At 57.0% G+C, this 24,183-nt stretch overlaps 1 protein-coding gene and 1 long non-coding RNA gene across 7 annotated transcripts in view; one reads left to right on the forward strand and one right to left on the reverse strand.

Annotated features, from left to right (window-relative positions):
- The window catches only part of BRD3 (bromodomain containing 3), a 37,713-nt gene extending 21,714 nt beyond the window's left edge, over positions 1–15,999 (reverse strand). For 2 of the 4 annotated variants that reach the window (XM_054500145.2, XM_054500143.2), the window contains exons 1-3: positions 1,458–2,427; positions 1,008–1,333; positions 52–189 (exon numbers count right to left, since the gene is read on the reverse strand). In XM_054500145.2, the coding sequence (XP_054356120.1) occupies positions 52–189; positions 1,008–1,220 (351 nt within the window). In that variant the 5' untranslated portion in view covers positions 1,221–1,333; positions 1,458–2,427. Of the gene's footprint in view, positions 1–51; positions 190–1,007; positions 1,334–1,457; positions 2,428–15,826 lie in introns of those variants that run through there. The other 2 variants (XM_054500144.2, XM_063650041.1) reach the window with 2 other exon arrangements.
- On the forward strand, positions 1,979–13,321 carry LOC129043437 (uncharacterized). Of its 3 annotated transcripts, XR_010123388.1 has the most exons (4): positions 1,979–2,783; positions 4,503–4,567; positions 4,814–11,158; positions 11,430–13,300. It is a non-coding gene; the product is annotated as an uncharacterized LOC129043437 (long non-coding RNA). The 3 variants fall into 3 exon arrangements; XR_010123386.1 differs by having other exon boundaries at positions 4,814–13,321; XR_010123387.1 differs by having other exon boundaries at positions 1,981–4,357; positions 4,814–13,321.
- Positions 16,000–24,183: the final 8,184 nt, after the last annotated feature.

Genomic DNA, 24,183 nt, shown 5'->3' on the forward strand with positions numbered 1-24,183 from the left:
CAGCGCCCCAATCCTTACTGCAAGTGGCGTGCTGGGCCCGCATCTTCTTACCTTGTTATAAATGTAACAATTTGTAAACATGGTGTTGAAGTCCTGCATACATTCACTTGCACTCCAATAATAATTATTTTCTAGTCTCTTCTTAATAGTCCCCATATCCATTGGGTTTTTTATTATTTTATGATAATCCTAGGAAAGAGATTTTCAGAGGCATTACCAGAGGATTCTACATAATTATTTTCACAATTCCCAAGTGGACACAGCCCGGCCTTCCCAAGTAGACTGAGGACTGGGGCTGGCCCTGAGGCACTTTCTGGTCTCTGAAGGCAGTGCGCTATGGTGAGGTGAGCACTTGGCCAGCTCCAAACTCCTGCCCAACCTCTCTCTGGACCCCAAGCATGTGCAGAGGGGAGCCCACAGAGCTAGGACAGACCCCAGGACAGGTCTACATACTGGAGATGGGGCCAAACCTTCCAGGGACCAAACCTGCAGGTGACCAGGGCCCAGCAGAGCCCAGAGCCCAGGCCACCAAGTGCCAGCCCAGGGCTTCCTCTGCAATGCTCAGGGTTTGTCTATTTGGGCCCAGGTCAAAAATGAGCATGCAAATGAGGGCACATCACCTGGAAAGCAGGCCTCAACATACACTCGGCCTCTAACTCCAAGTGGGCTCCCCAAGCTGGCAGATGGGCCATCCTGCAGGAGCCAGTGAGGCAGAAGGCCCCAGTGAGCCTCAACTCCTAAGCCCCATCACCGTCCGCCCGCTTTCCTCCCGAACGCGCGTGGCTTCTCCCTGTTTCCTGCACCTGGGGCAGCCACCCTCCACTCTCCCACGCCCATGTGGTCCCTGTGCGCCTTTGTGCTGTGGACCTCCTGAGGCACAGGCTGTCCCCAGCTTAGCAGCAAATTCCCAAGGCCAGAGGCAGTCTTTCCAGGAGTGGGGGCAGCAGGAGGGGGACAGAGGATGGCAGCAGCAGAATGTGGCTCTTGGGGAGGCAGTAGCTACGCACCGGCAGGTTCAATTTGATTGCGTCCACGGGCTGGTAGAAGGGCCAGGCGAACTGGTGTTTCCAGAGCGTCTTCACCACCACATTCTGCATGTACTGCAGCTGGTTGGTCTTGCGGCCAGGCTTGCTGGGGTTGGAGACCTCCGGAGGGGGTGGGTTCACAGGGCCCGGGGCCGCCGGGATCCCCGCGGGGGCGACTGTCGTGGTGGTGGACATCCTCCGGCAGCTCACTCACTTTCTGTCACGGCAGCGGCTTGGAGAGGCCCTGGCTGCTTCTACGCTCCCTGAGAAGGCGCAACGTCCCATTTCCGGGCCCAACCAGGCAACAGCTGCAGAGGAGGAAGCACAACAGAGAGGCAGGCCAGTCACCCGGGGGACCCCCCACTCTCCCAGCCTCAGCGGGCTCCTGAGGGCACCTGTCGGGCCCCAGCAGGGCCTGCTCCACTCACTCACCCCTGTTGCCCAGCCACCCCGGTGAGAGGCTGTCGGGAAAGCTGCTCAGGCGAAGCGCCACCAGCTCAGAACGACTCTCCAACCACTGCTCTCAGGTACAGGAGGGAAGGCCTGGGCGGTGGAGGGAGCTCAGGCACATGCCACTTGCTCCCAGGTGGGGGCTTGGGGAACACACTGGGAGGCAGGTGTGCCAAGGCACTCAGCCACTGGCAGCCTTCTGCCCACCAACCACCCACTCATGGGGTCGACTCGTTGCTACTGGGCTCTGACAGCTTGGCCATGACAATGTACTGAAGAGTGACCCATGCGTGGACAGCCACGGTGTGGGCCCAACACAGTCAGGGGAAGTGGGGCCGGCACAACACAGACGTTTGCAGACCCAAACACGGTGCAGGGAGGTGGCGCCCTTGAGCAAGGCCAAGCAGTGAGGTTCTACCGTAACCAGGAGAACGAGCCCAGGTTTGTGATGGCGGCGTGGTTGTGACCCGGCCTGGCTCTCGGCCAATCAGAGAGGCAGGAGCAGTGGCTCAGACCCTGCCGACCTCTACACCCCAGCTGACCACGGGGAGCTCTGCACATGCCAGATGCTGGGGCTTCCCTGGCCCCGACTGGCTGGCCACAGGCAGGGCTGGCAGGAGAAGCGACCGCCACCCTGCGTGTCCCAGGAGGGCAGGGACAGTTGAGGGCGCCCATAGGAACGCTGCACAGTGGAGAACGCATGCAGGCCTCCAACCATGGCCAGGGCCCTGCGGCGTGGCCCCGTGTCTACCTGTAAAGGTGTGGGGCAGACTTGAGGAGCTCTAACCCAGCACCTAGGACTTCAACTTCAGCCTCGTACCTTGCTGCCATTTAGGCCTTTCCTGCAGTCGTATAACTGACAGTTAGACAGGTCGGGGCTGGAGGCTCCTCTCGGAGCGCAGGCAGCAGCTCTGCCACGGGAGGAGCCGGCTCCGGCCCCAGAACCGGCCACTTGTAGATGCTCGGGGCAGACAGTCAAGACTAGGGGAAGTTTGTGAACTGGGTGACATCTGGTTGGTCCCCTGAAATCTGCCACATTGGGCAGTTACACCACAGCCATGGGCAAATGCTGCAAACCAGAACCCCCTCCCCAAGCTGGATGCTCAATGTTGTCAGCACCCTGCGTGGCAACCTCACTTCCTCCAACCCCACCCCAGAGTGGAAAGGGCTTCAAACTACACGCAACACAGCTCACCCACCAAGCATGCCAGCACGAGAGAACATGCCTCAACTCCAGGGGCGCCCACCTGTGCCAGGGTCTCATCCAGGGAAGTCCCTCACACCCACCCTCTTCTACGCCCTCCTGAGGTGAGTGGGTGCCTCCAAGCCTCTCCATCTCACCGACCCGGTGCTCACAGCCCCAGGCTGCAACCCTGGAGGGGAGGGCAGCTGTGCCGGTTTCTGTGTCCTCACCCCAGACAGACAGCTGCTGTGCTGGGCACAAGCCTGGGGTCGCCCCAAATGCCTCTCTTCCTGCTGCCCCACGCCAAAGCGTGGCAGCACTGCCCCTCGCCACCACCACTTGCTAGGATTTCCATGAAGCCCTCCCAGCAGGGCTCCCTGCTCTGTCCCGCAAGGACTGCCTAGCCCGCACCGCAGGGTGATCCTGTTAAAACCAAGTCGGCTTAAGTCACTGGTTGGCTCAAAACCTCCCAGGGGCTCCATGTGACTCACAGTGAAAGCGAGTCCTGCCCCACCCTGGTTGGTGGGGCCTGGGGTGACCCAGGGTGACCGAGTCCTGAGACCTGTGTCCTGTCTCCTGTGACTTGCGGCCCTCCCTCAAGGCCTGGACAGCAGCAGGCTCCTGCCCTTCCAAGGCCTCCAGGTACCTCCCAGAACACCCTTCCTGCTGGGCCCCCAGGCAGCACAGACGCTGGGGCCAGCCACACAACCTGGTCCTTCCACTTCCCCATGAGGCTCCTGAGGGTGGAGGAGTCAGGCACAGAGAGAGCTCACACCAGTGATGGGCACCAAGCACCACACGCAGCTCCGCTGAGACTGCCGGGTAGCACCCTGACTGACGGCCCAGGCTGTGCTGCTGCTGCCTCCCAGGGCCCAGATGTCGGCTCCCAGATGTCAGTCAGGTGGGGACATTCCTAGTATCCACTGCTGCTGCACAGGCCCAGGGGCCAGGAAATGGGGCTGAAACTGACCTTTGGGGATGTGGGGGTGGTCAGGGCACAAAGGAAGGCTCCCAGGCTGCAGGCCAGCTTCCTCCAAGCATGAGGATGGACAGTCACAGCTCAACATGGGGGCCTGCTTATGCTGCCGTCGGGACCCCACGCCTGGCCAGATCAGGCCCTCTAAGCCATCCACTTCCAACCACCTGACTACTGTTCCAAACCGGAGGCTGAGCAGGAGCCCAGCTCCAGCCATGGACACCGGAGTGCATGCCTCGTCCTGGGTGGGGAGGGCAGCCCCGCCCAGCCATGGACTGTGAGCTTGAGCAAGGCAGAGGGAGGGGCGCCCTGGGCTCTGGTTGGCACCAGCCCATGAGCCACAGCAGAGCCGCCCAAGGCCCAGCCCAGGAGCCCTCTTGCTGCTGCCAGGGAAATCCTGACCAATGTGGTTAAAGCTCTGGGGCTGCACCTGGTGCCAGCATGCACTCACTGAATGCCAGTGGTCACTACAGGTCCTGAGGGTGCAGCTTGCCTCCAGCTCCGCTACCTGGCAGAAACACACTGACCCCAACAAGACCTGGAAGGCTGAGGGTGCAGTGTAAAAAGCCTCTGGCACACACTGGCAGGCGACTGCCCCACCCTCGGTGGCGAGGCATGGTGACCTCACCTCTCCTCTCCTGGAACACAAACCCTGCCCTCTGAGACACCTACACCCCACACACTCAGATTTTTGCAAAAACTCAAGGACAACACGATGCCATGGTAAGTGGCCCTGCCTCCCCCAGAAGCCCCTGGCATAGAAGCGGAGCCCCCAGGCAGCCTGGCACCAGCCAGTGGGAGAGGCAGGGAGGGAGGGCAGCCAGAGGGCAAAGGGGTGGCATCCCCCTCAAGCCCCCTCCGCTACCAGGTGCTGGGACCCACCACCTGACAAGGACCACGCCTGGCAGGACGAGACCAGGAGGCGACAGTCAGGTGAGAGCCCGGGGTGACCCCTCCCTGTGGGAGAGTGTGCGGTTCCCAGAGTCCCGGGGGGAGGGAGGGCTGAGACGGGCTCAGTGCCTCAGGTCCCCGTCCACAGCACATTCACACCATGTCATCCCCTCTGGGGCCGAGGGCTGGTCCCGTCTGCAGGCACCTTCTCTCCAAGTGCAGTGGGTGGACAGGCGAGAGCCACAGCCAGGGCCTGGCTCTGCCACCCTCAGTGTCTCAACTGTCCAGGCAGAGAAGATGAAGAAACCAGAAGGCATCTGTGCAAGGGAGCCCCACACAGACACTGGAAAGAACCAGGGCAACCTGCAGACCAACTTGTAAGACCTCCCCTAGGGCGACGGAAATGAGATGAGGCAAACGGCTTCCCAACCAGAGCCCATGCACCTTCCACGTCTGTGCAGGGAGCTTGGGGCCACATCCCAAGATAGGAAAGACAACTGAGGCTTCCACAAAGAAATTACAATGAAACAGACACTGGCCAGGCCAGCTGAAAATCAGTGATGGACTACGGTCCAAATCGACATGGAGGTTCCAACAAGGACGGTGGTGGGGTCACCCTACCCCAGCCTCCGAGTGCCCCAGAGGACGCACAAGCAGGACAGCCACCCTGTTGCAGTGCGGTGCTTTCACACCATGTTCACCCCACCTCCGCCCTCTGGCCCAGACGTCGGTGGCTCCTCTGCAGGGTAAGGTGAGGTGAGGTGAGGTAGGAGCAGACAGTGGAGAAACACCACAAACAGCACAGGTGGTCGGCCAGGGCCACGAGCCCTTCAGCTCACCGATGCCAAGACCCCGCAATCCCCACAACAAACCTGCAAGGTCAGAATGATTGCGCACATGTACAGACGACTAAGCTGAGGCCCCTTCCTCCTTCACCTCTGGAGTGCCACCTGAGCGCAGAGGCTTTGGGACACAAAGCACTCAGCAGTCGGAAGTGGAGGCACAGCCTAGGATCAAGACCCTGGGCTTCCTGTCCCAGGCTCCTCAACCTGCAGGCGGCCACACAGCAAGAGGACCCTGGGAAGTTAAAGAACGAGGCGCTCCTGCTTCCCCCACCCCCAATGGCCAGCAAGGACACAAAGGCAGCCAAGGGCAGGGCCAGCTGCCAGCCACAAGGGCCCTCCAGAACCCAAGGTCCAGTGGAGACTCCGAAAGGGCTGATTGCAGGGCCCCCAAGGGGTCCGCACACCAGACACAGAGGCCATGCCGAAAGGCGGTAAGGGGCCCCCATGGGGTCCGCACACCAGACACAGAGGCCATGCCAAAAGGCGGTAAGGAGCCCCCATGGGGGTCCGCATACCAGACACAGAGGCCCTGCAAGAGGGAGGCATGGAGCGCCCGCGGTGTCGGCACACCAGGATTCACAGCTCGGCTCTCCACCCTGGCTGACCTCGCTGTGAAGAGATGGTTTGTGCTGAGAGCTTAGCAAGGCCATCGTCTACCGAGTGCTTCCCACCATAGCCCATGGGCAGGCATGAGAGTCATGCCTCCCACAGGCCATAGCTTCACTCATGCAAGGACGTTCTGGGGGCTGGGACGTCCTAGCCAGTGGCTAGAACTGGGTGTGACCATGGGCCCCCTTGGCTGGGGAGAAAAGGAGGTGCCCCTAGATCCCAAGTCCCCTGGGGCCGCAGCAAAGGGAGGAGGACCTTGCATCACTCCAGGGTGCCACGTAGACGAACAGAGGTAACACTGGGAGCATGGCTGGCAGTGTTGGACATTCAGAACACGTCTGCCCAAAACAAACATGGCCTTCATTTCTCCCAGCTCCCAGAAACAAGTAAACAGAAGGATCATGTCTGGACACCAGGGACCAGCTCCTGTTACATCCCTGTCCCCCCCAGGCCGGAGCCTGACCATTCCGTGTCACCTGCCTCTACTCCTGTAGTGACTGTCAACTTTCTGGATTTCAGAAAGCCAAACCCGCGAGGGAAGCCTTTCCCCGGGGGGTGGAGGTGTCTCTCCTACACACACCCCTACCCCAGGGTCTGAGATGACATCCCAAATCAAACCTGGTATTCTGCAGAGATACACAAAGGTTCAAACTACAGACAGCCTTGTATCAGCTATAAAGGGGGGCCAGATTTTGCTGCAAAAGAAAAACCCCGGTATTCCCTCGCTCAGCCCACTGTGTCACCAAGAGGGAGGGTGGGCGGGTGGCCGAAGAGGGCTCCATTTTATAGTCTAGGAAGGGGTGGCCTGGGACCTACAGCTGGTGGGGCAGTGGCACTGGATCTGAAGCAAAGCTGGGCACTGGAGGGCTGTGCCTTGGGCCGGTGTGCTGGCAGCGCCTGCTGGAGGAGCCAAGGGGCACTGATTCAACACTGACTGTATTTCCGGAACCAGAGTTAGTATCGCTGGTGTGGTGGCATTGTGGTTATAACCTTTCGAAAGTCTTCATCTTTCAGAGATTTGGACTGAAAGTTCTATGAATGAAATGTGTCTGGAATTTGCTTCATGATAACGTCGGGGGTGAAAATAAGTGGGGTCTGGAGAAACGGGCCAGCCCAGAGCTGCCCTCCCCCGCAGAAGCTGCTCAGAGGGAAGAGGGTGCACCTCCCTTCTCCCCGGGCCCCCAGCACCCCATTCCTCAATACACACTCTGCATCCTGCATCCTCACAGCAACTGTGGGGTCCAGGGTTCTGCCTTGCACCCATTCTCCACCTTCATGCAATGGGGAAGAAGCCGAGGGGACTCCTGTGAGGAAGTGGGACAGGGGTGGGGCAGATGGACTCAGGTGGAGTGACTCGGGCTGGAGGAAGGCAGCGGTGCCAGAGACCCCAGTGCCTTAAAGTCTAGACACGAGACACACAAAACCTTCGTACCGCAATCCCTCCTTCACCCCTCGCAGCTGCCCTGTGGGAATGTGCAGCAGAAGGGGGTGTGGTCTCCTGGGGGTAAACCCTTGCTCCTTTTCTTGAGGACCCTGGACACTGGTGGGGCTGGAAGCCTGTCTGCTAAAATGTGAACCTGAAGGGTCTGTGAGCATGTACAGTGCAGGAAGAACTCATTTCACCCCTCAGCCCTCCTGTGGTGAAGGTGCTCCCACACAGCCTGCTGGCAGCCGCCTCGCTCTGGGGGCTCTTTGCTGTGCGGGCAAGGCCCCCTCAGGAAGGCAGCTCGGCCATTAGCTGCCTGTCACAGCAGCAGCAGCCTCGTCCTCAGCAAACGCACTCCATCCCTGGGTCCATGGCAGGGAAGCTGTGGGTCCTTGGGGGACAGGCCTGGGGAGCCAGATGTGCCACTGCTGCTCTCCCCTGGGCACTGCAGGACAGGGATGGAGCTCTGTCTCCCAGAGGAGGAGGCGGAGGCTCAGAGACCCTCCCTGGGGCCCACCTCCCCGGGTCTCCCACTCAGCTGCCCACAAAACCCATGCTAGAGAGCCCACAGGCACTGCCTGCCGGGCCCAGCAGAGACAGAGGCAGAGGCCAACCTTGCCAGTCGGGTAAAAGTCGGAGTGAGCAGGCAGCCTGCCTTAGACACAAGAGGATCCGAAACTGCCCAGAGAGGAAACTCAGACAAACCACAAAAGTCCTCGAACACCAAGCGAAAACCCAGCAGTGAATGGGTCTGGTGAAATCCTCAAGAAGGACCCAGGCCACGCACAGTGGCTCAGGCCGGTGACCCCAGCACCTTGGGAGCGGCAGGAGGATCCCCTGAAGCCAGGAGTTCGAGACCAGCCTGGGCAACATAGTAAGACCCTGATTCTACAAAAATTTAAAAAAATTAGCCGGGCCTGGTGGCGCACCTAGAATCCCAGCTATTCAGGAGGCTGAGGTGGGAGGATCACTTGAGCCTGGGAGTTTGAGGACGCAGTCAGCTGTGATCGCACTGCTGCACTCCAGCCTGGATCCCAGACCAAGACCCTGACACACACACACACACACACACACACCCCACACACATGCGCGCGATCTGGAATGCCATGGAGATTTCCAAAGTAGCCAGCGGGCAGGGCAGTGGCCAGGCTCCCCTAACACTGACTAGCCCCCTTCCTGGGTCCCACTCATGCCCTATCCAGGAGGGGCTCTGTGCTGGACATGGAAGGAATGTTGGTGAGGTGGCCCGAATCCTACCTATCCTCACCCTTGCTGTGTGGCCCCAGGCAGGCCCACCTCTGGCCCTGAAGCTGTGGGTGGCCCCCTGAACTCTTCCCAAGGTCCCTGGACTCTGCCTTCCTCTCCATAGGGCACAGGAGGACCTGAATGAAAAGCAGAAATTCAGCCCCCTTTAGGCTGGCCCGGCCCAGAATTTATCAGAAAAGATGCTGAGTCCAGGGCTGTTTCAGGGCTGTGGACAAACGGGGAGGAAATGGGAATCTGTCCAGTTGCCACCAAAGAAAACACCCAGAAAAGCCAGTAGCAGCCTTCTTGACCCCTCCTGCCATTCCATGGCCCTCCTGGGGAGCAGGGACCCAGAGGGGCAGGAGCAGGCATGCCGCCTGGCCAGCACAGCAGCCCAGCCTTCAGGCACTCCACAGAGGGAAGACAGAGGGGTGTTGCCCCCAACGCCACACCCTGGGGCAAACCAGCCAAGGGGCAGTGGCTGGACCATGGGGGCATCTCTAGCCTGGCCTGGCCCCAGAGCAAAAAGTCCTTATTTGGGGTCTAGGGATGGGGAGTCCCAGCTTTCAGCAAACAGGCAGGGTTGGGAGGATGGCTTACCAAGGCCATTCCGGCTATAGCATGGGTCGGGAGGACCAGTGGCAGGGAGGGGCAGGGCTACACAGCTCTGCAGGGGCTCAACCAGGCCTGCCAGCTTAAGGGTGGGAGACAGGAGCACTGGAACCAGAGGTGGAGGTGCTGGAGGAAGCGAGGGGAGGCCTTTCCCAGGGGCTCCCCATTCCCCATGGGTCTCCAGCCCTGGGATTTCCATAGCTCTGGGCCTCTGTACTCAGGTCCCTGTGTCCCTGACTGGGTGGCCCCCACTGGGGCACTCCAGCCCGTCTCCTGGACTCTGCCCTGCGTCAGTGGGGGTCAGATGAGCCCCATCTTCCGTAAGTGGAGGGGATGCTCACAGGTGAAGGGGCACAACGTCGCCCAGGCAGAGAAGGCCAGAGCCAGCTTGAACAAAGCTAGACATCCACGCCAGACTCACCGCCAGCACCCCACGGTCCCAGAATTCTCAGGATAATGCTGGGAGCAGTGCTGTGATCGGCTGTGGCAGGAAGGAGCTGAGTCTGTGAGAAGGGATCCCAGCCTGCTGCCCCCACAGCCCCATCTAACCCGGCCAACCTAGCACCTGTCCCCAGGCGGCCAGAGGGGCCTCCCCGGCCCACGTGGTGACCAGCGGCCACCCTCCAGGACTCGGGAAACTGGATCTGTCAGGGCAGGGCTGCCTTCAGTGACAGACGGAGCCAACTGCTTCCTTCTATGGAGCCAGGGGAGAAGTCGGGGGTTGAGGGCCCCCTGTAGCCCTGAAGGAGCCCTGCGGAGGGCAGCTGGGCATCGTGGGCCCCACCCAAGCAGGCATGGCCAGCCCTGGCGCCTACTCCCCAGGGGTATCTGCCCAGTGCCGTGAGCCCCCCATGCACAGCGCACCTGCTCTCTTGCAGCTGCCTGGCCGCCTGGAGGGTCCGGCTCTACAGGCCCAGCCCTGTCCCGGGGCGCTTCAGCGGACTGGGGGGGCTATCCTGAGGCATGGCCCCAGACACCCTGGGCAGGTGCAGCTGCCAGCACTGCCTCTCCCATGACTGTCCCCTGCACCCCAGTTCTCCCTACTCTGCACCCACCAGTGCCTTCTAGACCTAAGACCTCATATGCCTCCTGCTTTCTGAACCCAGGGCCTGTGCTTCTCCATGGCCCCATGGCCCCGGGAGAGCGGCCTCTCTGAAGGTTTCCCTTCCTGCCATGACGCCCCCACAGCCTTCTGGTCAAAACCCGTCACCTCTTCCAAGCTCCATCCCCACTCGCCTCTCTACCCACTCCTCAAATAGAGAGGACTCAAAGGATGCTCTACCCCCGCGGGACCCTCATGAGGGACGTGAGGAGGCCCGACCCTCCGCACACGCTGGGAACAAGGAAGCTGGCCCCACAGACACCGGTCAGGCCCTCCCAACCCCAGGCCACCGCCACGTAGTCAGGGTCTCCCACGGGCCTGGGAAGGGCAGGAGAGCCACGACTCAGGCAGGGGACTCTCTTCAGAGGGGCAGTGAGTGAGGACAGCATCTGGCCCTTTAGAGGGAAGGGGACACCGTGCTCTTAGAGGGACACAGACTCAGGGTCAGGCCCTGGTGCTCCATACTTCCTAAAACAAAGCTGCGGCAGGCCCACCTAGCATCCATCTGTCTGCTCCATCTCCTCTCAGCCGGCCTGACAAGAACCAAACTCACAAAACACCCCGGCCCCAGGAGACAAGCCTGGCCTCACTGCTGTCCCACTCAGCCATGCCGAGCCAGGACAAGGGGCCAGCAGGGCCGCAGCTCTCAGACCATCCCCTTGGTTATCTCGTCTATGTCCTCTGCCCACCCCCAACCACAAACGCCCAGGACTGCAGGATGCCCCCAGGCCTGTTGCCAGGACAGACTGGAGGCAGAGCCAAGAGCAGAGCGCGGGCGCGCAGCACATCTGTCTGTAAGTCCACAGCCCACGGAGCCACCGTGCTTGACCCTTGCCTCCTACCCAGCCCCTGGCACCAGCGAGGGCCTGGTCAGCATACCCAGGGCTCTGTTCTGTGGTGTGGGCAGATGGGGGTGGGTGGCACCCTGGACCCAAGGCTCACACAGCTGCCCCTTTGCATATTTTGCTCCTTGTGGGATTGTCAGGCCAGGGCTCCAGGGACGCATGGCACAGGGAGGGCATCCTCTCAGCCGCTTATAGTAGATTCTTCCTTCTGCCACGACAGGTTAGAGCTACAACACTCGGCACTCCTGCAGGGGCCGGGCACCTCACACAGATGCATCTGTGCCTCATCTCGGTCAGTGCTCACACGGAGGCTAAGGCCGTCCCGCCCCAGAGTCCCACAGCTCCCAGGTACCGACTCGGAGCCCCAGGTCCCTCACAGGTGCACTGAGGGCGCTCCCTCTGCCCCAGACTCCAGGCCTGGCCAGCAGCCGCCTCTGCAGATCACACCCAAGTCCACCAGGCGCTATGCAAAACGCTGCAGCTGGTGGTTATCAAGCCACACTCAGAAAGATCCAGCCGGCGACTCCTGAACATCACCGCACCCTCAGCGGGACACTTTTCCAAGTGGCTGGAGAAGTTGTCTCCCATAACACCGTGTTAACTTCTGACGAACTCAGTACCTTGGGGGCCTGTGGCAAGGAGGGGGGCGGGGGCACGTTCCATGCCCCATCTTCCCAACACCAGGCTCTGAAGGCCCCGCGAGGAGGCAGCCTGTGAACTGACTCTCAGGGAACAGCCACAGACTGGTGTGAGACACAGACAGCCAACAGCACGGACACGACAGGGTCCAAGCCTCCAGCCACACACACAGGTCCTGTCTCCACTGCGGGCTCAATCAGGAGTGGCCAGAAGACTTACAATTTAAACCACCAACACGTGAATGGCCCAAAGTGACACTTTCCCTTTAAAATAAGAGCTCTCGGTCAGGCATGGTGGCTCACACCTGTAATCTCAGCACTTTGGGAGGCTGAGATGGATGGATCACCTGAGGTCAGGAGTTCAAGACCAGCCTGGCCAACATGGCGAAACCCCATGTTTACCAAAAAATTAAAAAAAAAAAAAAATAGCTGGGCGTGGTGGCGGGCACCTGTAATCCCAGCTACTTGGGAGGCTGAGGCAGGAAGAATTGCTTGAACCCGGGAGGCGGAGGTTGCAGTGAGGGGAAATCACGCCATTACACACCAGCCTGGGCACCAGAGTGAGACTCTCTCTCAAAATAAATAAATAAACAAATGAGCTCTCAAGCATCTTGGCCGAGCATGGTGGCTCACGCTTGTAATCCCAGCACTTCAGGAGGCTGAGATGGGTGGGTCACTTATGGCCAGGAGTTTGAGACCAGCCTGGCCAACATGGTAAAACGCCATCTCTACTAAAAATACAAACAAACAAATAAGCAAGCCCTCAGGCCTCCCAGATGGCAGGAGCCCAGGAACCGGAGCAGGGAGGTCCGGGCACAGGGACCCATGATTTCTGTGCCCATGATTTCACAGAAAGGAGAACAGGCAAAGAAAGCCCTATGCTCCGCCACCAGCTGAGCACCTCTACAAGGTGGCAGTACCAACAAAAACACAGGAGCAAGACCATTCTTGGCAAACGATGACCCAAATGCACCTGGCGCCCCATCATGCTTTGCCACCTGTGCATCTCCTCTGCTCCAACAAGGGGGCGGAGCCACAGGGGTCAGGAAAGCCCAAGGCAGACCCACAAGTTCCAAAACCTTTTATGGCAAGAAGCCTTGCATTCTACCTTGATTCATCCAGTTACCTTCTAGCTTCAACCAGATACTGGCTTCGTGATATAGGGGACCTGCCAGCTAGGCGTGGTGGCTCACGCCTGTAATCCCAGCACTTTGGGAGGCCAAGGCAAGTGGATCACGAGGTGAAGAGTTCGAGACCAGCCTGTCCAACCCAGTGAAACCCCGTCTCTACTAAAAATACAAAAAATTAGCTGGGCATGGTGGCAGACGCCTGTAATCCCAGCTACTCGGGAGGCTGAAGCAGGAGAATTGCTAGAACCCGGGAGGTGGAGGTTGCAGTGCGCTGAGATTGCGCCACTGCACTGCAGCCTGGGCGACACTGCGAGACTCCATCTCAAGGAAAAAAAAAAAAAAAAAAAAAAGGAACCTGCCTAGGACAGGAACCCCGTCAGGTCAGTTATACTTTGATGACTGGTCAAGGAAGCAAGAGGAGGATCCTATGACCAACTGCGTTAACTGCTTTGAAAACCAAGAGACCCGCAGCACGACTTCAGGCATGCCCCCACCTCCCAGGCAGCAACGCTAGGAAGGGTAGGCCCCGGTTCCCCACACCCCGCCCCGGTACCGTGTGTTTCCACAGCCAAACACGGCTCTTCCCATCGAGAACTGGGCATAGCTGTTGGTTTTGTGCCAATCACCCCACTTGGGAAACCGTGAGCCACCATGCCTCAGGGAAAGTGGTGGCACTTCCTGGTGGCACCAGGAATCGGACAAGGCCATTACTGCCGCCTGGCGCACAGGGCTCCCGCGGTTGGCATCTCCAGAGCCTGGAGGAAGAGGGCAGAGGAAGGTACCACCTGCCGCAGCAGGCCTGGCTGCTTCGCTCTGCACATCCCCACTTTCACTTTCTGGGTATGACTACTTCGGAGTGTAGGGTAGGCAGTGTTTGCAAGTCCCGTCCTTCATTCAAAGCTCACTTCCGAAGCAGGCGCGAGCTGTTGTCAAACGAAAGTAATTACTCTACTTTCTAAAAACAAAACAAAAATAAAAATGGAGTGACTGCCCACTCGGAGAAAGCTTTTGAAATCCCTCCTCCCCGGATGTCCCAACGGCAAGGCTCAGGCTGGAGCTGCTCCCACAGTCTTTCCAGGCACCTGGTGCCCCGCTGAGGCACTGGGCCTCTGAGGCTACCGGGAAGGTCAGAAAGAAATGCCCCTCGCTCGCCTGCAGCCCGTCCTGTCACAGCGTGTGCCTTATCTTTCATGATGTGTAACCACCAGCACTCATCAAGGCCTCAACAGAGAAAACGGCAAACACAGACCTTTATTTGCAAATGAGAGGCTGCATCAGGGCTGCCAGGGAAGGACCCCGGAGGGAGGGCTCCCTAACCCGAGGCCAGCCCCTTGCAAGGGTTCAGACCTTCCTTAGACCCCGTTGGAAGCCAGTAACAAACTACTTTCCCCAAAAAAATGCCATACAACTTTGCATAGATTCCAGGATCTCCCCAGGGCTACTACATGGACCCAGGAAAAAAAAAACCCTCCATATTAAAGAAAAGAGTAAGGGGAAAAGCCTACAAAAGAGCAGGGTAAAAAGAAAACTCTTTTCCTCTTCCGTTCCTTCTCACAGGGGAGGGCAGGGGAGGACGGGACACACGAAGCTGCCTCTTGCAGTTCCAGCCCAATTACTCTGTCCACCAATGCACTACAGTCTCCCCTCCTGGTTAACTTTTGCAGACAATGACCAAGTTTAATGTAAGGGAGGGAAATCGCAGTATCTATTTCTCAGCAGAAAGCTTTCAACCAAAATTAAGGATCGCAACCACTCAAGGATTGGGTCCAACGGAGGAACCCACACGATGGACGCCGGGTCCCTGCCCCCGGTGGCTCTCGGCGGGGCCGAGTTCTGGGACGCCCGCCCTCGAGGGAAAGGAGGCCGCGCGAAGCCCCCATACCGGCCCTGCCCCCAAACGAGCAACCGGTGGAATAAGACTTCCCGCACGCCCCAGCTTTATTCAGAGAGCCCACCAGGGCCATGTGGGTGTACAAGGTTCGGGGTGCGCATTTCTCCCCGGATGGGCTTGTATCACGTTGTCACTCCGGCGCCCCCCAAAAGTGGGAAGGAGGGGAAGCACCCCCGTCCCTCCCGCTCCAACTCGCCCTCGCCCGGATTAAACGATTTTCAGGCTGATTTCACAACGGGAACTGGGTCTCCCCCCGGTTTGGGTGCAATAATCCGGCAACTCAGGGGGGCTCAAAGTCAGCTCTGGGCCCGTAACTCTGGGAGGAGGCCACGCAGAGCCCAGGCCCGAGCCCGGCCTTGCCCCCCGCCCCGGCCGCGGCGCGCAGCGACGGTCCCCAGGCGCGGGCCCCAGCAACGGCTCGGGAGCGAGGCCGGCGGGGCAGGCGCGGGGAAAGTGGCGCCGCGGAGCGCACGGCCGCAGGCCGGGGCCGCCGCGCGCACCTTCCCCCTCCGCGTCCTCCCTGGGTTCCCCCTTCGAAAGATGGCGGGCGGAGGAAAGGGGGAAAAAAATCCCTTCCGTGAGGGAGGGCGCGCGGAGGCCGGGCTGGCGCGGGGCGCGCGGGCCGCGCCAACTCCGGGCTGCGCGCCCCGGCCGCAGCGACGCCCCGAGTCCGGGACGGAGGCGGCCAGGCGGGAGCGGGAGGAGGGGAGCGGAGCCCGCGCCGCCGCCGCCGCTACCGCCGCCGCGACCCCGGGCGGCCGCCGCGCTTTGTTGCATCGTGGCCGCGCACAAAGGCGGCGGCGGCGGCGGCGGCGGCCCCGGGCGCCCGGTTCACCCGGACGCGCCGGCGGACTGCGCGGGGCGCTCGGGGCCGCGCTCCCCGGCCCGGCCCGGCCCGCCGCCGCCGCCCGCGCCGCCCGCCGCCCCGCGCGCGCAAGGAAGCAAGAGAAAGGCGTACTTGGCCTCGCGGCTCCGGCGGCCGTCCCCTCCCGGCCCGCGCGGCCGGCTCCTCTTTGGCTCGCCGGCCCCGGCAGCATAATAGACGCGCCGGAGCCGAGCAGGGCTCATGCGCTGCGCCGCGGCGCCTGGCGGGAGTCGTAGTCCGCGGCCGGGCCCGCGCCGGGGCCGCCCAGGGGAGGCCGCGGGCGCGCGGACTACATGTCCCGGCCCCGCCGGCGCCGCGCCCCGCCCCGCGCGCCCCCGCCCGCCCCGCCGACCCGGCCGAGAGCGGGCCTGGCCCGGGGGGCGCGCGGGGGCGGGGCTCGGCGCCCGCCCGGCAGGGCAGCAACGCTGGGACCCCGTGGGCGGTTCCCCGCCCGGGCCCGCGCGGCTCTCCCCACCCCGTGTCGGGGACAGCGCCTGGCGGCGGATTTTCCGGTGCCCCAGGACGGCGTGGAAGAAGCGGGAACGCAGCCAGCACCGCAGCCCCCGTCCGGGCAGCCCGAGGCCCACGGGAGCCACCCTCGAACCCCGGCCGCGTACGGGCGGGGCGGCGCGCACCTGCCGGGAGCCCGTGTTTGTAAACAAACCGCGCGCCTAATTAGTCTGGCGGGAGCGCGCGGGGCGGGGGGCGGGGCGTCGGTGCGCGCGGGCAGGTCGGCCCCGCCCGGGGAGGAGCCGCGCTCTGCCGCGCCCTCCGTGTCCCCATCTCCCCCACCCCTGACTTGCTGGGGCGCGGGCGCCCAAGTTTGCTGTTGCTGGAGAGGGCGCCAAGTCCCTGGAGCTGGCGAAGAGTTAGGGGTGTTCCCAGCTCTGCCTGGGGACCTTCTCGCACCAAGCCCGGGTTTCTCCATCTGCCCAGTGAGGGGCAGGAACTAGATACCAGGTTCCCAGCCTGAGATTCCGGGAGAGGGCCACCCCTGGCCCTTTTTCTGTATCTTGAAAGGTTCAGCCCGTGGACACGTTTTGCATCTTGTTTTGGGTGATGACGACTCGGGTTTACAGATAAATCAAGTTGTGGGGTTTTTTTGTGTTTTTTTTGGTGTTTTTTTTTGAGACGTTAGTTTCGCTCTTGTCACCCAGGCTGGAGTGCTGTAGTATAGTGGCTCGATCTCGGCTCACTGCAATGTCCGCCTCCCGGGTTCAAGCGATTCTCCTGGCTCAGCCTCCCGAGTAGCTGAGATTACAGGCACCCGCCACCACGCCCGGCTAATTTTTGTATTTTTTAGTAGAGATGGGGTTTCACCATGTTGGCCAGGCTGGTCTCAAACTCCTGGTGTGAGATGATCCGCCCACCGTGGCCTCCCAAAGTGCTGGGATTACAAGCGTGAGCCAACGCACCCGGCCACATAAATCAGTTTTAATCCAGTTGTAACTTAAGGTGGTTACACGTTGTGTATATTAGACCCCAATAAAAACGTCAAAAACAAAACAAGGTTCCTCGGTGCCTGCTGAACCTGCCAACTGCAAGGTCGAGTTTCCTTGTGTGGGCTGCACCCACCCCAAGCCCCTGGGGTCCCCAGGTGTATTCCAAGTTGAGCAGCAGCTCCACTGCCTGAAATGCACACATCTATGCAATATTCACAAAGTGAGTACCAGCACAGAGGCAATTCATCCCCATGCACACCCAGAAGGCAGGTGTTCTGTTCCAGGCTGACAGGTAAGGAAACAGGCTCAGTGAGGCAAAGGGTCTTGCCCAAGGTCACAGAGCCAATTTGCAGGAGGTCTGAGACCCCAAAGCCCTGGGGTCTTAGGAAGAGTTTGCAGGGGAAGCCAACACCTTTCCTAACCCTGTCCCTCTGTTTATGCCGGGAGCCCAGGACCTTTTCATACTCCAGGGCAAGGCTCTAGGACAAGGTTCCAGCCTTGCCTTTCTAGTTGGCAAAATGGACAAAAGGCAGTCCTCAGGCACAGGAAGGTCGGGGAGGGGGAATATGGGAGGTGAGGATCTGCAGGCAGGTCCCTTAGAACTACTATCCTGGTTGTGTCCCCAAACCCGCAGTGCAGTTCTTCAACCTACAGGCTTCTGTGTTAGCCACCTTGGAGGCTGCAACCCATTCCTGCTGTCTGCATCTCATCTCCTTGGGTATCTCGAGCATTCTGGCCACCAGGATGGCCACCTCACCACTTACGCAGACCCCACTGCACTCCTCCCAAGGCCAGAATAAAAAGCCTTTCCACCCGGTCTTGACCTCGAGGAGCCCAGGTACATGCACACAGCAGGCTGCCCTGACCAGCCAGCGTGTCTGAGGCTGCTGACCAAATGCCCCCAACCCTTATGGGCCTCCCACTGCCCTAAGATGACCCCCAGGAGTATGGCAGGAACCCAGGCCCTCCCTGGGCACTGGCTCTGTTGGAAGCACCAAGGTCCCCTTCTTTCCCTTCCCACTGCTCACCCACTCGTGAGTGGCCCGGATGGCTCCATGGAGCCAACTTTCCTGAGGCTAGAGAAGTCTCTAGGAAGCAGAATCTGTAAGGGAACAGGACAGAAACTCTCATTTGAGCATCTCAGCCCCTGTGCTACTATCTCTGAAGACTAGTTTAGGGGCCACAGTGGCAAACAGCTGAAAGCCAGCAGGGCTGCCATTGAGAAGGGATTTGGGGTGGCTCTGCAGTCCCCTCCAGCCCCCAGCAGCCCATCATCCTCTCCCTTCCTAGCCTCAGGCTCTTGGAATTTTAACCTCTGGTACTGCTGAATTTCCCAAGTGAAGCCACTTAATCTCCCCGACCCAGGTTTCCTCCCCTGTCACAGGAAGATAAAAATAGAACCTGATCCCGCAGCTCTGGGAAGGGAGGGGGGCATGTGCAAAGGCTGGGGCTGTGATCGGTAGCAGGCCGCTGCCTTTGCCTCCTTGGCCATCACTCACCTCTCTACCTTCACGTTTTACTTCCTGAGCCTCCTTGTGGGCTGTCTCACGGCTCCATGAGAGCAGAGCACTTTGTCCATGAGGTATCCCTAAATATCCTTCAACAGTATCTGGCACCTAGTGGCTGCTCAATACATAGTTGTTGAATGAATAAATGTTCTCTTCTGCACCTCTGTCCTGCCCTCCAGCCTCCATCTGCAAACCTCAGTGTAGCCCAAGCTCTACCAGTGAAGCAGCCACATGCTCACATCTAAAGGAGGCCGCAGAGCCGGGCCCCAGCCAGTACAGGAGCCAGGGCCTCAGCTGCCTCCTCCTCCTTCACCCACAATGCCCCTTAAGGCAGCAGTCCCTAGCCTTTTTGGCAACAGGGACCAGTTTCATGGAAGACAATTTTTCCACAGATGAGTGGGGGTGGATAATGGTTTTGGAATGAAACTGTTCTGCCTCAGATCATCAGGCATTAGATTCTCATAAGGAGCTCACAACCTAGACCCCTCGCGTGTGCAGTTCAGAGTACGGTTTGCGCTCCTGTGAGAATCTAATGCCGCTGCTGATCTGACAGGAGCCTGGAGCTCAGGCGGGAATGCTCGCTCACAAGTGCTCACCTCCTGCTGTGCGGCCCCGTTCCTAACAGGCCACCGACCAGTAACAGTCCAAGGCCCAGGGGTTGGGAATCCTGCCTTCAGGCACAGAGCAGTTACATTATGGCACTGAAGTTTATACATCAGTTTCTTGAGAGTTTCATTATCACGTGTCGTTCCCCAGTATTGACCAGCTCTCAGCATAACTTTTTAAGAAAATGAATTTCTGTCTCCACCAAGCAGAGGCTGGGCTACAGAGAACTCTGGAGGGTGGAGGAGCAGAGGTTTTTAATGATACAATTTAGTGCCTACTATGTGCCAGGCCCTGTGTCAAGAGCCTTATGTACACCATTTTACTGAATCCCGGAACAGTTCTATGACGTAGGGATGATTATGTCTACTTTACAGGTGAAAATGGAGGCACAGTGAGGTTAAATTACTAGCCTGAGCCATGAACCCAAATGTGGGTTCATATTTCATTTACAAAATATATTCCAGAAGACTGCACCTTGGTAGGGGAAGGTGAGGCATTAACTTGAGGAAGCAAATGCCCAGATCTAGGTTCATTAAACTTCTCTTAGAAAAGGGTAGGAGGCCGGGCACCATGGCTCATACCTGTAATCCCAGCACTTTGGGAGGCCAAGGTGGGTGGATCACCTGAGGTCGGGAGTTCGAGACCAGCCTGACCAACATGGAGAAACCCTGTCTTTACTAAAAATACAAAATTAGCCGGGTGTGGTGGCTCATGTCTGTAATCTCAGCTACTCAGGAGGCTGAGGCGGGAGAATTGCTTGAACCCGGAAGGCAGAGGTTACGGTGAGCCAAGATTGTGCCATTGCACTCCAGCCTGGGCAACAAGAGCCAAACTGTCTCAAAAATATAAAAAGAAAAGGGTGGGGAGCCCCATGGAAAGGAGGGAACTTGGAGTTGAGCCTTCTCACTTTCCTGTTCTCCCCGTCCCCAACATGGAAAATTGTTTGCACAAAAATAATAGTAAAGTCCTTAAAGGCATAGAGTGGAAAGGTCTCTGGTATAACCTGAGAGTGCCGGTGAACAGGGAGAGAGAGCTGTGCTGCAGCTGCATAGATGTGGTTGCAGAAAGACAGTCAAAAAGAGGCAGGCAGGACAAGAAAACAGGTGGGCCAGGCTCAGGGGCTCACACCTGCAATCCCACAGTTTGGGAGGCTGAGGTGGGGGATCGCTTGAGCCTGGTAGTTGGAGGCCAATCTGGGCAACAAAGTGAGTGCCAGTATCTACGAAAAATAAAAAATTTAGCTGGGTGTGGTGGCACACACCTGTGGTCCCAGCTACACAGGAGGCTGAGGCAGGAGAGTCGCTGGAGCCCAAGGAGGTTGAGGCTGCAGTGAACTGTGTTTACGCCACTGTACTCCAATGCGTGGGCGGCAGAGTGAGACCCCTGTCTGAAAAAAAAAAAAGGACAGAACAGGTCACCCCCGGTGAGTCTTAGTCTTCACATCGGTAAGATGGGTACAATAAATACTTACCTCTGCTGGGTGCAGTGGCTCATGCCTGTAATCCCAGCTCTTTGGGAGGCTGAGGCAGACAGATCACAAGGTCAGGAATTCGAGACCAGCCTAGCCAACATGGTGAAACCCCATTTCTACTAAAAAAAAAAAAAAAAAAAAAATTAGCTAGACATGGTGGTGCGCACCTGTAATCCCAGTTACTCGGGAGGCTGAGTCAGGAGAATTGCTTGAACCCAGGAGGTGGAGGTTGCAGTGAGCTGAGATCGCGCCACTGCACTCCAACCTGGGTGACAGAGCAAGACTGCGTCTCGGAAAACAAAAAACAAAACAAAACAAAAAAACAGGCTGGGCACGGTGGGTCATGCCTGTAATCCCAGCACTTTGGAAGGCCAAGGTGGGTGGATCACCTGAGGTCGGGAGTTTGAGACCAGCCTGACCAACCTGGAGAAACCCTGTCTCTACTAAAAATAGAAAATTAGCTGGGCATGGTGGCTCATGCCTGTAATCCCAGCTACTCGGGAGGCTGAGGCAGGAGAATTGCTTGAACCTGGGAGGCGGAGGTTGCAGTGAGCTGAGATCACGCCACTGCACTCCAACCTGGGTGACAGAGCAAGACTCTGTCTTGGAAAACAAGCTTAGACAAAACTGAGGTAAGAGTTAGTTCCTTGAAAGATAGATCTGAGGAAATCAGCTAGAATGAAGCTTAGAGAAACAGAGACAAAAAGCATAAAAATTGGAAAATTCAGTTAAGAAACAGGAAAGGGATGGTTATACAAAGTTAGTTCAGAAAAGTCACCAAATGAATGACAGCAATTACACTTAGATGGCAGCAACAATCCCTGGGGAACAGGGAGGATCTGATTTCCAGAGTTGCCACATTATAATATTTGAAATGTCCAGTTTTCAACAAAAAAGCTACAAAGCATGCAAAGAAGCAAAGAAAGTTTGGCCCATACACAGGGACAAAAAAAGGAATTAATAGGAGTTCATCCTTAGGAAGCCCGAGCATTGGACTTACTACACAAAGACTTTAAATCAACTCTTAAATATGTTCAAGAGCTAAAGAAAACCATGTACAAAGAGCCAAAGGAAACTACGAGCATGATATCTCACCAAGTAGAAAAGAGAAATAAAGAGAAATTATAAAAAGGAACCAAATAGAAAGATTAGAGTTGAAAGGAGCAATAACTGAAATTAAAAATTCCATCTACCGCCATACCACCCTGAATGAACCCAATCTCATCTGAAATTAAAAATTCACTAGAGAAATTTCATGCATATTTGAGAAGACAGAAAAAATAATCAGCAAACATAAAAATAAGTCAATTGAAATTACGCAATTGGAGGAACAGAAAGGAAAAAAGAATAAAGAAAAAAATTAACAAAGCCTTAAAACTGTGGGACACTATCAAGCATACCAATATATGTACAATGGGAGTCACAGAGGAAAAAGAGAGAGTAAGGACGAAAGATTATTTCAGTGAATAATGGCCAAAAATTTCCCAAATTTTTGGTGAAAGATATGAATCTACATATCCAAGAAACTCAAAAAGTTTTTTCAAGGTGAGATAAACCCAAATAGATCCATACCAAGCTACATTATCATCAAACAGTTGAAAGACAAGAAGAAGGCTGGGCATGGTGGCTCACACCTGTAATCCCAGGACTTTGGGAGGCTGAGGCGGGTGGATCACCTGAGGTCAGGATTTCGAGATCAGCCTGACCAGCATGCTGAAACCCTGTCTCTATTAAAAATACAAAAATTAGCCAGGTGTGGTGGCGGGTGCCTGTAGTCCCAGCTACTCAGGAGGCTGAGGCAGGAGAATTGCTTGAACCCAGGAGGCAGACATTGCAGTGAGCCAAGATTGCACCACTGCACTCCAGCAGCCTGGGCAACAGAATAAGACTGTGTCTCAAAAAAAAAAAAAAAAAAAAAGACAAGAAAATCCTGAAAGTAGGGAGAGAAGCAACTCATGTACAAGGGATCCTCAATAAAGTTAGCAGTGGACTTCTCATCAGAAACCACAAAGGCCAAAAGGTAGTGGGATGATATACGCAAAGTGCTAAAAGAAACAAAAAAACTTGTCAACCAAAAATTGTATATCTTGCAAAACTATTTCTTAAGAAGAAAGGAGAAATTAAGACATTCCCAGATAAACAAAAACCAGATGTTTACTTCTAGTAGACCTGCCATTTAAGAAATGCTAAAGGGAGTCAGTGTCAGGCTGGAATAAATGAACGCTGGACAGTAACTTGAATCCATGTAAAGAGATAAAGAATAGGCTGAGTGCAGTGGCTCATGCCTGTAATCTCAGCACTTTGGGAGGCCAAGGTGGGCAGATCACAAGGTCAAGAGTTAGAGATCAGCCTGGCCAACGTGGTGAAACTCCGTCTCTACTAAAAATACAAAAATTAGCTGGGCATGGTGGCGTGCACCTGTAATCCCAGCTACTCAGGAGGCTGAGGCAGGATAATTGCTTGAAGCCAGTAGGTGGAGGTTGTAGTGAGCCGAGATCACACCACTGCACTCCAGCCTGGGTGACAAAGTGAGACTCCGTCTCAAAAAAGAAAAAAAAAAAGAGATAAAGAACACCAGTAAAGGTAGTTACATATGCAAATTTAAAAGTCACCATTAATAATACATTTTTGGTTAGTAACTCTTCTTTCCCTTTCAAATGATTTTAAAAATAACTACATAATTATAAATATATGTCAATGCACACACAATGTATATACAATGTAATTTTTAATCAGAACAAGATGGGGGATGAGCCAATATAAGAGCAAAGTTTTTGGATACTGTTAAAATTAATCAGAATTCTGTTATGAATTAAGATGTTAATTGTAATCCCTAGGGCAAATAATTTTTAAAAGACAAAATATATATTAAAAGAGAAGGAAATCAAAATGGTACACCTCCAAGTATCCAACGCAAAAGAAGCAGTGAACGGGGCAGGTGCGGTGGTTCATGCCTGTAATCCCAGCACTTTGGGAGGCTGAGGCAGGAGGATCACCTGAGGTCAGAAGTTCGAGACCAGACTGGCCAACATAGTGAAACCCTGTCTCTACTAAAAGTACAAAAATTAGCCAGGCGTGGTGGCAGGCACCTGTAATCCCACCTAACTTGGGAGGCTGAGGCAGGAGAATCGCTTGAACCAGGGAGGCAGAGGTTGCAGTGAGTGGAGATCATACCACTGTACTTCTGCCTGGGTGACAGAGTGAGACCCCCGTCTCAAAAAAAAAAAAAAAAAAAAAAAAGAAGAAAAAGAAGCAGTGGAGGAACAGGGGCATAAAAAAAGTTAAGATATTTGGGAGTTGCTGCAGCCGCCGCGTGACGTGGCACAGTCAAAGCCTAAAGGCTAGAGCTGGAGCTGCCTTGCCAGTTGCCTAGAAGGTCCTCTCCCGAGAATTCGTGTCCTGGAGCTTCATTGGCACAGTGGC

Source organism: Pongo pygmaeus, chromosome 13 (assembly GCF_028885625.2).
Source record: "Pongo pygmaeus isolate AG05252 chromosome 13, NHGRI_mPonPyg2-v2.0_pri, whole genome shotgun sequence".
Classification (NCBI taxonomy): Eukaryota; Metazoa; Chordata; class Mammalia; order Primates; family Hominidae; genus Pongo; species Pongo pygmaeus.